Source organism: Lotus japonicus, chromosome 6 (assembly GCF_012489685.1).
Source record: "Lotus japonicus ecotype B-129 chromosome 6, LjGifu_v1.2".
NCBI classification, from domain to species: domain Eukaryota; kingdom Viridiplantae; phylum Streptophyta; class Magnoliopsida; order Fabales; family Fabaceae; genus Lotus; species Lotus japonicus.
The window spans coordinates 39,924,713-39,937,885 of record NC_080046.1 but is presented as its reverse complement, the minus strand read 5'-3'; the positions used below and the strand labels follow the sequence as shown (position 1 = coordinate 39,937,885).

The 13,173-nt window shown below is 43.6% G+C and overlaps 1 protein-coding gene across 1 annotated transcript; it reads left to right on the top strand.

The window, feature by feature from the left end:
• The first annotated feature begins 651 nt into the window (after window positions 1-651).
• LOC130725292 (uncharacterized) lies at window positions 652-2,583 on the top strand. The gene has a single exon (XM_057576535.1). It carries the CDS (start codon window positions 652-654, stop codon window positions 2,581-2,583), a length of 1,932 nt encoding a protein of 643 aa, XP_057432518.1.
• The last annotated feature ends 10,590 nt before the right edge of the window (window positions 2,584-13,173 follow it).

Genomic DNA, 13,173 nt, shown 5'->3' with positions numbered 1-13,173 from the left:
AACTATTTATAGGAAGGTGAAATCGCGGGAAAATAAAAATTTCGCGATTCCGATTTTTGCAGCACGTTCATCGGTGAATTCTAAGAGAGATTCTGGCGATAGAATTCCAGAACTCAAACAAATCTCTAACATTTGGGAAAAACGATCTCTAAAATCCCAAAAGCGGTGTAAGTTAATCTGTCCCGAAAAACTACTTTTTGCTGTGAAGGTCAAACGACAAAACTTCGTTCTGAAGAAAGATTGGAAACATCGAAACAAATCTGGTTGTTCATTAATCTTTCTCAAACGATGAACTCCTGTCACGCTTACACTGATTCTACGCGTGAGTCGGAAATTAAACTTGTTCTGCAAATCCAGGTCTTACAGTTACACTTTTTCTCTCTAAGATTCTCACACCGCAATCCTCTCACATTAGGGAATATACCCTATCTCTATGATCTTAGGATAGAACATTTGGCGCCGTCTGTGGAGATCGGTAGATTTCGATTTCCAGACTACGTGGATTGTGATTTCGTTGAGAGAAGTTTGATCTTTTGGAGAATTTTCTTTAATTTTTGTATTTCCAGTTGAATTCCTGGTTTGTGATCGGAATTTGATGACAACACGTAGACGCCGCCGTGATGGAGATATGGAGCAAAGACGCGGTTCCCCATGTGTCGTGTACGAGGAAGGCCGCGCCGAGAAGAGGTTCGTTGCGAACAACCTGAGCAATCGACTCCTCCTACGCCTTCACCGCCTCCTCCTCCTCCTTCTCCGACGCTTCCGTTTCCCTCTCCAACGGCCTCACCAGAGCGACAGGATTCCCAAGAAGTCTCAGGGGATGGACCACCGCTACCTCAGGCTCCAATCGCTGACGGAGGTTGGAGGCGCCTGACTCGCAACATTGATGACATACGACAGCGGAATGATTACTTGCAGGAACAGTTGGAATATTATCTCCTCGAGCGACAAGACGAAGGAGAACGAGAAGCAGAGGCGGTCGCAGAGTTCGAACCGTTCTCTGCGGTAGTGAGGGAAGTGGCCATCCCAGACAACATGAAGAGCCTTGCTCTGGAAGCGTACAGTGGAGGAACTGATCCAAAGGACCATTTACTTTACTTCAGTGCGAAAATGGTGATAAGCGTAGCTTCCGATGCGATGAAGTGCAGGATGTTTCCATCCACATTCAAAGGCACAACAATGGCTTGGTTCACGACTTTGCCTCGGGGGTCCATAGCGAAATTCAGTGATTTCTCGTCCAAGTTCCTCGTCCAATTCTCCGCGAGCAAGATCAAGCAGGTTACAATCGACGATATGTTCAATGTCCGTCAGTTGGAGCGAGAAACCTTGAAGCAATATATGAAGCGGTATAGTGCTGCATCTATAAAGATCGAGGAGTTGGAGCCACAGGCCTGCGCCCGCGCCTTCAAAAATGGACTGTTGCCGGGAAATATGAATAGCAAGTTGAGTAGAAAGCCAGCCCGCTCGATGACGGAAATACGAGCCCGGGCGAACGCCTACATCCTGGATGAGGAGGACGACGCGTTTAAGAGAAAGCGGGCGAGGGCGGAAAAGGTTGGCGGGCTAAGGGACATGATATCGTCGAAGAGACAAGGGTGGAAAAAGGAAAAGAGCCGTACGCGGAGGGATAAGAGGGTCACCCAAACAGAAGACCTCGCCAAGGCGCAACTTTATTCGAAAAAAGAAAAACTCGAGCGTCGCCGCCCATGGCAACCCGTTGGCCCTCGCCGGCCTGAAGTGGCAGAGAGGGACCCGAATGCGGAATTGAGGAAGCTGCTCCGGAAGGTCAAGGCGACACATGCGGTTGAAGGAAGTAGCGCAGGAATTAGTTCGCGACGGGGGGCGATAGGTAGAGCTAAATGGTGCGAGTATCACCGCTCGGCGGGACACGACACTGGCGACTGTTTCACGTTGAAGGGAGAGATCGGGAGATTGATCAGGGCAGGACGATCGCAAATGACTAACCTCGGGCCAGGCAAAGGCCAACAGGGCAGGTCCAGGCGGGACGGCCACCAACGAACGCTAACAACAGATGAGAAAGAAACCTTGACGACAAGGAGGAAGGGACCTGAAGAAACCTTCGACAAGGATCTCAAACCACTAGTGGGGACGGTGAATACAATCGTCGGGGGTTTCGGTGGAGGCGGAGACACACCCTCGGCAAGGCGTAGGCATGCAAGGGCGGTAGCATCAGTGCAAGAGTATGTGACCTCGTTCGGTTTTCGGCATCCGGACATAGTGATATCATCAGCGGACTTCCAGGGAATTAAGACAAATAGGGATGATCATGTGGTAATAATGGTAAGGATCAATAGCTTTAATGTGCGAAGAGTACTTCTGGACCAAGGAAGTTCTGCGGATATTATTTACGGCGATGCGTTCGAGCAATTGGGACTAACGGATAGGGACCTGATGCCGTACACTGGGACTCTGGTAGGTTTCTCGGGGGAGCGGGTCTGGGTGCGCGGATACCTAGATTTAGACACGATCTTTGGAATAGACGAGAACGCCAAGCTTCTGCGTGTAAGGTATTTGGTATGGTTGTGGCGTCATACAATGTCATCATCGAGCGGAACACTCTAAACCGCCACTGCGCAGTAATTTCGACGGCTCACCTGGCGGTGAAGTACCCACTGATCTGTGGTAAGGTGGGAAAGATCGTGGTGAATCAGCGTAGGGCGAGAGAATGCTATAATAATTGTCTTAGTATGTACGGAAAGAAGGGAGTTAGTGATGGACACAGATGCCACGAGATCGAGATCCTGAAAGGGGGTCAAAGCCAGCAGGACTTTCAAGGCCAAGACGGAACAGAGTAGGGAGATTGGAGTAGATGGTTGCTCGAAAGAGCGAGAGACTAAGGAGCAGCCAAGGTCAGGGAAGGTTAGACGGTAGGACGGGAAGAAATGGGCAGTTCACTGGTGCCCATGCCGAGGAACACTGGGCGAACGTAATCGAAGACTTGGAAATGTACAAATTTAGCAGAGGAGTGCTGGCGATTGAGCCCATGCTCACGGCTAACCAAGAGAAGCGTCTGGAGAAACTGGTGGAGGACAATTTTGACCTCTTTAATTGGAGTCAGAAAGATGCAACGCACTGGGGATTGCCCGGGTTTAGGAAGCTAGCTCTCTTAAGCGCGAGCGAGGGGGAAAGCAGGGAAAAGGGGGTGGCGACGCAAGATGCGGCTCAAACGAATCTAAAACAGGGAGGCGTCGAGCAAAACAGATGGAGAGCATTTGAGCAAACACAAGGCAAACCAGAGAAGGTGCGAAAGTAGAACCGAGCGCGCCGCCGCGAGAACAGGGAAAAGGTAAAGGCAGGATACCGGGGCCAGTGGGATCGCCGGTTTTTAAACCTTCAAGGCCAGCTAAGCGCGACAAGCAAATAGGCGAGTTAGAAGAAGGTCCTCTCTACCACAGGGCGGTCTGGCAAAGGGACTGGCATCACAAGAGCCAGGAGGAGAAAGCAAGCACATCAGGTTTGAAGGTTGGGGTGTTCGACGTGGTGCTCTGATCGGGGTGGGCAGAAGATGGAGCAGGGTCGCTGCGAGAAAAAGCAAGAATTAGGACAAAAAATAAAGATGCACTCTTTTTCTCCACCACGGGAGTTTTTTAATGAGGCATCCCTCAAAGTGTAAAATCTATTTTAGAATCAAATACAAAAGGATATTCTCAGTAATACTCCGAACTTTCAACTAAATTGAAGCGGTCGCCCGGTGGGAAAAATTCCTTGAAGGTGGCGATCCCAACACGACCTTGATGTCTAGGGTTCGCTTCGGAAAGTCCGGCGCGAACCGTTGCCACCCGTTGGCGACGTGTGCGGATAAGCTTCTTATCCCAAGAACCTCCCCGAAATATGGGCGAGTACAAGTCTCCCCAAAACATGGGTGAGCATTCTTAACTAGGCTAAGCCTTGGGCAACCCACACGGACATTAGATGCCGAGCCGGCGTAAGTCCCCGCCTAATAAGGCTGGTGGGGCCACACCTGATCTTACGGGAAAAGCGTGTGAACAAAAGCCTCGGTCCAAAATCGAGCAAAAGTCCTAGTTAAAACCAGCACACCCTCAATATCGCTAAACGAAACTCATACCTAAGCATTGGAGATGCGCGAGATGGCGATGTAACGTAGGGCGAGACACATGACGGGTCGCCAGACTCGTTCATTCATTCATTCGTTCATTCATTCACTATTTACTTTCTCATTCATTTATTAAATCATACCGTCATAAAGCAAAGTCATCTTATTCATTGGATATATTTGAGTTACATTTAAAATAGTGGGGTCTCCCTTATTCTGTTGTATCGACGGTGGATGACAGCCAGGTCCGCGTCAAGACTTTTCCTCTAAGTCTTCAGTGGGGCCAAGTCCGCTATGATCTCCTCCCTCTCTTCCTTCTTTTCCTCTTCATTCTCTGACAGTGAGATCTCAAGACCCCATATCAACATGTCCACCTCTGAACTGCGCTCCAAAAGGTCCCACATTTTTTCTGACAAATCAATGAAAATACGAAGCCCAACCTCCAACATAAGATCTGGATTCTTCGCTTGCAAGAGACGTGTCAACCTCCTGACACGCTGGTTGTCAGTCGTCTTCATCCTGAATGCGCGGTACAAATCTTGCTTGAAGACTTCTTCTCTCAAAATGCTCAACAAAGTCTCCATAGATGCCATCTCTTAGGAAAGATTATTGATATTTTGAGGATCGAAGGTGGTGCAACTAATGCTATTTATATCTAAGAATAGTCTCATGAAGTTATTGCCTGGAAACTAGAAACTGTCATTAGTCATTAATTCTTTGGCCGGTGGTAAACACTTCGTTAGGATGGGAAAACGAGACGCTTCGGGAATGAAAGCTAGGAATTTGCAGATCTGTTGACCAAACCGAAGAACCTCAAGATTGTTGAAAGGAAAATTCAGGCAGTTTTAACAGAAAATGAAAACGAACGAACAACCAGCAAAACATGGCGAGGCGATGCGCAAAAAGGGGAAAAAGGGCGATCAAAGCAACTATTCCCGATTAAAAGAAGACAAAAGGATTGCAAGCGTTGTCCTTCAAAATAATAATAATAAATTTCTATTACATATCTAATCTAAGGGATATTAATGTCTTATGTCTTGCTCCACATCTTCATCGTCCAGGAAATGCTCAGCTACAAAGCCCGGAGGATCCTCGGGACCAACCAATCCAGCAGAGGTGACCTTCTTGAACGTCCCCATGGCGTTAAGATCCAGCTGGGAGTGGAGACGCTGAATTTGGGCCTTGGCAAGAAAGAAGCCGCGACCACATTCAAAGACGGTAGCTGCCGCCGCAACTGATCTTTGTTTCTCTTCAAGGGCTACTGCGTCATATTGAGCTTGGTTTTGTGTGGCGACCAAAGCCTCGTCTTTTTTAACCATTTCCGCATGAAGGGTCTCAAGTTCCGACTCACGGAGTAAATGGTTTGGTCTTTGGAGACGAGCAAGTCTTCCTTTGACTGCTTGATTTGCTCAGATCGCTTGATTTGCTCAACCAAGGCGGCCTCTTGGGAAGCTAGCTTTGCCAGGAGTACCTTACGCTCCTCAACAGATTTAGAGTTAAGGGCGTGAAGGCAGGCCACCTCTTGCCGCAAAACTTTGGAATCTTTGATTACCCACTTGTAGCGGTGAAAGGCATGGAGCAATGTCGCCAAAGCGCCCTCAGACACTTTGTCTAAACCCTACCTTTGAACTACATCATCCATCCTCGCAGCTTGCGCCAGCGTGAAGGAGAGGGTAATCGGCATTCCCGGGTTACCAGGAACCAGGGGTTGGAGTGGCTTGTGACCTGGGGCGGCGGCTGCGCTGAACCTGTGGATAGGTTGAGCTTTGCCCGGCGTGCGGCAGGGCCACAGTCCCGCCGGCGGAGGCCTTGTTAACTGGCTCGCCCCGTACGTTAGATGAAGGAGCCGGAACTGTCTTGGAAGGTCCACCGAGCTCGCTGGAGGCGGAAGTCGGGACATTCCTCCCGCCAGTGGGAGAAACGGTGGTTGAACTGTGTTGCCTCTTGGGAGAAAGTTGAGAGGCCTCTTTGTCAGGACTCTAAGACGCCCGTTTCCTGACCTCGCCCCCTAACTGAGATGGGGACGGGGTCTTGTCGCCTTTCAGGTTGACACGAGGGGGAAATGGGTCGTCCTTCTTCTACTCGAAAGCAGCCAAAAGGTCTGCACTAGTAAAATTCATTTTCCTTGAATAAAATAGCAACGAGGAAAATTCAGCAGGATTAAAGAGAGTATAAAATGGGTGAAGGGCAAAGAACAAATCGTGGGAAGGACGGGAAACCTAAATAGGCAGGAGTTGACGAAATCTTGGCTTTACCAATCACTCGAGCGCAGTCTAGGACCGGAAGTCTGGCTAGGAAGCTGATAATAGTCTTGTCTTCGGGAGTTAGAGAACCCTCGGGCGGGTCGACTATCTGGGACGCCTCCTTGGTCTAGTACAAAGGGAAGCGGGCGGTGTCGTCCCTTAAAGTGAAGATTTCGGGGTATTCGTGGGACACCACGATTTTGAAATACCCGCGGGCGAGGTCATCCGTAACGGTAGCCCAAATGGGGTTGAAGCGTTGGCGGTTGGGTCTGGCTACCAGGGAGACCCAGCTGCGAGGGGGCGATGGCTCGATGGCCACACCATAAAAGTAAAAGAAATGAGAGGGTTCTGGCTCTTGTTGGATTGCGTCGCAGAGGATTTTGAAGCACCGCAGGAAGGCCCAGCTGTTAGGGTGAAGTAGGGAGGAAGCGACGTTTACGCTGCGCAGCAGGGAGCAGATAAAGGGGGAAAGGGGAAACAGGATCCCCAGACTGGTGAACATGTACTCGTGCACATAGAAAAAATGAGGGTATTTCACGTCACGGTAAGGGCGGCGAAGCCAAGGGCGCTCGAAAGCCGAGCAGCCGCTGTAGTTAAGAATGTTGTCGAGGGACTTTTTATGGCAAAAACCACCGGACCTCGAGGAGAGGTCACAAACTGATTTCCACTGCTCAAAGGAAGACGGCTGGTTAGGAATCGTTCCGGCCAGAAGACCCCTAAGGGCGGGGGGTGGTAAAGATTCCCAGGTCTTAAGTCGGAAAGTGGTAATGTCCTCCTCGTCAAGAGGGATTCCCCCAGGAGGGGGAAGGTCGGCCGGAGGAACGAACCGTAAGGTTGTAGCGACGGTAGCGCCACGGGAGGAGCTCCTGGTTTGGCGTCTTGATGCCATTTGGGGAGAGCGCAAAGTTTGGGGTAAAAGGGAAGAAATGAAAACAACTTTTGAGGTTCTAGATACTCACCGGAATAAGGACCACCGTCGGTGTCGGAGTAGCAATTTTTCGAAGGGCCTTTTTGAACAAAAAGGGTGGCTAGGAGTTGAGGATGTAAAAGAAGGGAAGGGTGAGGTAATAACGTCCTTATAGGAAGGGGGTGGCTGTTGAGGGGAGACGCGTGGGGGAATTTTGTGGACAGTTGCTGATGGACGTGGGAAGAAGGTGGAGAATCGTGCACCATGATGACAGAGGAATGATTGCAGTTGAGGGATTTTGGGGAAGCGGAAGCGGCGCATTAAATGAGAAGTTACAACGGTTGAAGCTGATTGGTTTAAAATTCAAATTGACGGGCTTTATCATGATTTGAGGGGACGTTTCGAGGGCAGCAGTTGGGATTCTGCAGATTCACTTACCTTCGCACTTCTTCAGTACGTTACAAGTGGCCTACACGCGTCAGGCCACCGTGACTTACGGCGATCGCAGCTGGAGTCGGGTGAGAGAACCAGGCGCTGTCGCCGCAAGCCTACCTATGGACTCGTGGACTCGGAGGGGCTTGTAAAGGGAACCGGAGACTGGCTTTAGCTTTACTTACTATGCCATGTTGGCAATCATTCTTAATCACTAGGTTTTGCATTTGTTAGTTTTGATTATTAAGACACTCTTAGCTCTCATGCTTCGAGCTCGGTGTCTTGTGGACTTGTGGACTGGGTGAGACCCAGGAGCCCTCGCCCAAGGGCGCTTGCCTCAGGGCGGTGAGTGAGCCAGGGGGTTTGGGCCTCCCCTAAGAGGCCCAACTGACCCACTAACGAACGCACTGTCGTGATGCGTGCCAAAGTATTCTGCTTTGAATGCAGTACAAGGTAATGAACACCAGGATCGATCTCACAAGGACTTGATAAATTATTAATTGATATAAGAGTAAAATAAAGCAATTAAAAAGGGGATTTTTTTGATTGATTTGATAGAAGGTAACAAACAGAAACTAAAAGAGATTTAATTCAGATAAAAGAAAGTGTTAGTCCTCGGATTATAACATTCAAGTGCAACAAACCTTCATCGGTTACAAAAGATTAATTCTTCCTCATTGTTTCCCTAATTCGTGAGAGTTGATTAACTAAGCGAAAATCAATTCTCAGTTTCCTAAACTAAGCGATTAAGAAACAGTTACGAACAAACATGAACTAAGCGAACATACATCAACTCTTATTTCTAAAACTACGGAATTAAGCAAACCCTAGATCAGAAATAGAGATAAAGAGAATTAATAAAGAAGAAATTTGCATTAAGAACAGAACCTCAAGTTTGCAAACACGAGAATATTAAAAATCCTAAGACTAACTAGGGAGTTTAGCAACTCATATTAGAAAAGAAGGATAGATAGGAGGTTGTCTAACAAAAGCCTAAACCCCACTTATATATACTAATAATCAACTTCTCCCCCAAGTAACAATCTTATTATCTAAATCTTTTCTAAATCTTCACAAAATCGGGCCCACATAAAGGAGTAAGCTACTGAACGCCCAGGCATTCGCGGGTCTCACAAGAAGTCTGAATCTTCCATCAAGATAAACATAAGAGTTGTATCCCATTAAGTCAGCTTCGAGGGCCTTCAATCGGATCCTAATTCGGAGTTATGTAGCCCAACATATGATCATTTTAGTGCAAACTGTTTCAGACTCGCAGGATTGGCGACAACAACTTTGCAAGGAAATTAATACCAAGTTCAAGGCTGGTTCTGGAATTGTTTTGAAAATGAAAATTGTAGGGCTTCGAGTTAGCTTTCCAACGACATATTATTCGCCCTATTTTAATATTCGTAGCTTCAGATTCAACCTGTTCTAGCAAAACAGTCACAGAAACTAAAAGTATAGAATTTTTCCATGATTAATCCAAATAAGCACTAATGGTCAAAACATGGCTAAGTCATAACAATTAAGCACAAAAATGTATATAATGAAGCTTAGAAATACACACATTAAGTGCATCAATTATGCGCTTATCAATTTCCCCCACACTTAACCTTTTGCACTCCGGGGCAAAACTTAACTCAACGAAGAATCAGAAAATCACTTATGATAACAAGTACTTCATAAAACATAAAAACTCAGCTCATACTTATTTTTGAGAAGTAGAAATTCAGGTTTATGAGCAAGAAAATAACCACTTCACTTTTCTCATAGATTGGACAAACAAGAATTTCATCACCTACATTCCAAGCCAACAAGAATTACAATTTGAACATCAAAGTTGGAAGCAAGTGCTATACTCTCTACTCTCAAGTGTTTAAGGCTTGTGTTGAATCATGCTTAAGCAACTCTCATCATCTCATGAAAACATGCATCTATCATAGGCTTGACAAGATTCTAACACATCAATTAAATTGAACAAATGCACACAAAGATCAAAGGACTTTTCAAGGTTGTAATGAGGCTAAGGTCAAGGAAGGATTTATGAAAGATATTCAGAGTTAAAACCTTAGTAAAAATAAGAGCAATGGAGAATAATTCAAATTAAACTTACTCACAACCCCAAGAATTAACACATTCTTCCTTTTCACAACTTTCTTTTTTTGTAACTTTCACTTCCTTTTCCTTTTGCAATGAGTATCTTCCTTCACTTTGTAACTTCTCTTTTTTCCTTCTTCTTTTGCATTTTTCCTTTTTTCTTTGAACTTTTTTTTTCTTGCTTACAATTTATCCACAAAGAAGGTACCTCTTTAGAGAAACTTAGACCATGCATTCAAATAATTCACCCCCACACTTATTGAATACTAATTCTCAAAACAATTCCAAAGCTCTTAAATTCCCAAAGGTAAGGTATCATCAATGTTTTTCACTTAGGCTTGTTATGAGCTGCAAAAGAATGGAGATATTAGGCTCAAAGGGGCTAAAACAAAGGTTAAAACATGCAAGGTAAGCTTTTTAGCTTATTAAAAAAGAATGCCTTATCACTTCAATGTATGCACATGAACAACAAATTTAGTCATAATCAAGTCAAGTTCTGCACTGCATATAAACATGAGGAAATCACACAAGAAAGAAGAGAATCATGGCAAAGATATTACCATTCAAGTGTTTGGTCCAAAATCTCACAAGGTAGTCCTCACATGGCAAACATATAACACAATGAATCCAACAAATCAATTCTCAATGCAAATCATGATGGACTCAAAATACAAGTAACTTCATCCAAGAGAGACATGAAACTTAACAAAAAAGAAATGGTTATACTGCTCACAAACTCAGCATCTCTAAAACTCATTGAAAAAGTGTGAACCATTTTATTGAAAAGAATAAAAACAAAGCAAATAAATTAAAATAAAATTGCAAATTATCCTAACTGAGGTTCTACTACTTCTAAATAATATTCCCACCCCCACACTTAAATCACACATTGTCCACAATGTGAGGCATAAATCATCAAATAATTTAGACAAGTGTAATAAAAGAGAAAGGTTAGGAAAAACCAGGGATCAAGGGAGCTGGCAAGACATGAAACCTGGTAATGCTCTGAAAATGCTATCACCTGGGTCCGGTGGAGGCCTTGCATTAAGCGGAAGCTCATAGTCTTGAGGCACAACAACGACAATCCACAAGTCACGTGGCTTTGGAGGGATCTCATCTGCAACAATCTTAACAAGCTCAAACTGTTCTCTAGCACCTTCAGCGTGACTCATGACAATGTTCAGTTTGAGTGAAAACTTTTCCCAAGCATGTGTATCACCTGAAATAAGAGTAAATGAAAAATCAGTACATTCAACAATCAACTCTTTGTCTGGAAGCTTCGGTAGAGGTTTCAAAACATATTCCTCTATGGAAATTGATTGGTTGCAATCAACAGACTCTCCAATAAGCACGACTTTTTCAAAAATGTCTAGATTAATTAAAAGCGGCTTATGTGGAAAAATTGCTAATTTAGATCCACGTTCTACATCCATCTTCTTAAATTTATTCACTGCAAAACACTTCTTGAAATCATCCAACAACTTATTTTCTTCTTCACCATGATACATCTTCTCACTCTCATAAGTTCTATGTGGAAGAGGGAGATGTATTTCTTGTTTGTTGTCTTCATCATTAGAATCAGCATCAGAAGCAACATTGACTTCAAACTCATTAACATCACCAGAACCATCAGTGCTAGCATCAAGATGAGTATCAACACAAGGATTAACTTCATCATCAATCTCCGTATCAACTTCATGTTGCAATGTGGGAGCGTGTGCAACTAGCTGGTTAACTGGAGCATGTAAATTCGCAGTATCTTGCAGGTGTTGATAAGCATTTGCATTGAGATTTGCAGACATTTGGTTCAACATGTCTTGAATTTCTTCCAATATGGAAGGTTCCTTGTGTCGAGGTTGTTGAAACTGGGCTTGGTTTGCTCCATATTGCTTTGAAAGGTCTTCCAAAAATTGGGGTGGATCATTCCAAGGTTGATGGAATTCCTCTTGTGAATGATGTGGATCATGAAAAGGATATTGAAATTCCTCTTGCAGGTAGTAGCATGGTGGTGCATAAATAGGCTGTTGGAATTGCCCTTGTGGATGATAGCAAGGTGGGTCACACCAAATATTTTCAAAACTCTCTTGTGGATAACATTGAGGTGACTCAAACTGTTGTTGATGGCTCTCGTCGAGTTTGGCTTTTAGCTCATCAAGTTTATCTTCCATCACTGCAAAAGCTCCACAAACCAACACTTGTTCCCTTATTTTCAAAAAATAAAATTTCACCACAAACAAAGATAATAAAAAAAAGGAAAAAAATGTTAGTGGAAAAGAAAATTAAAACGTTAGTAACTAAAATAAAAAAAAATAAAAAAATCTAAAACAAAAAACGTAATTATCTCTGAAACGGAAAAAACTAAAGTTAGTATACGGAAACAAAACAAATCAATCAATATATATTAGAAAAGAAGAGCTTCTCTAATGCTGATTTGATGACGTGTCGCTCTCAGGTTAATTCTCAAGCCAATTTGATGAGTTGTCACTCATAGATTAATTCTCATTTGATATTAAAAATATTAAAAAAAAAGCATATATGTTTCTAAAAATAAACTTTTTCTTCACCTAAAATTTATTTCCATAAAAAATCTTGAAACCGATTTTTTAAAGGTAATTTTAAATCTGAGAAACTTTTTCATAAAATATTAAAATTTTAAGAGATTTGCCTTAATTATCTAAGATTTACCTAGATTAAATAAAAATATAAAAATTCAAGAAAAATATCATAAAAATTAATTAATAAAAACTAACAAATCGCAATAAAAACTCATAAAATTCTTAATTAAATAAAAATCTGAAAATTCAATAAAAATACCATAAAATTTAATTAATACTCTAAAAACAAACTTTTTCTTCACCTAAAATTTATTTCCATAACAAATCTTGAAACGATTTTTTAAAGGTAATTTTAAATCTAAGAAACTTTTTCATAAAATATTAAAATTTTAAAAGATTTGCCATAAGTATCTAAGATTGAGAAAGCATATAGAAGTTGCATATAAAGCCACTAATGGGGTTACCAAAGGTTGCCATGGAGAGTGTGGGTTCTCCTCCTCCAACGAACGCACCTTGATTTTTTTGGCTTTTAACTTGCTTGATGCTCCTTTAGGGACACGATTGCTATATTTGCAAGAAAGGAGGTCACCGTGCTAAAGACTGTCCAGAGAAGTACATGAGGGCTTCTAAAAAGCTTAATCGTTTTCCTAAGGTGTGGGAATTCTGGGCATGAAATGTTTTCATGCAAGAATGATTATTCTCTGGATGATCTCAAGGTATTGTATTCTTGATCATTCCTTTTTTTTTTAACCGAACGAATTTGTGAAGGATTTTTGGTTCATAACAAATTAACAAGAGTAGCTTACGTTGGGTATGAGTTACTCTCCTATAAGAACATTGACTGTTTACCTCTTTCTTATGTTG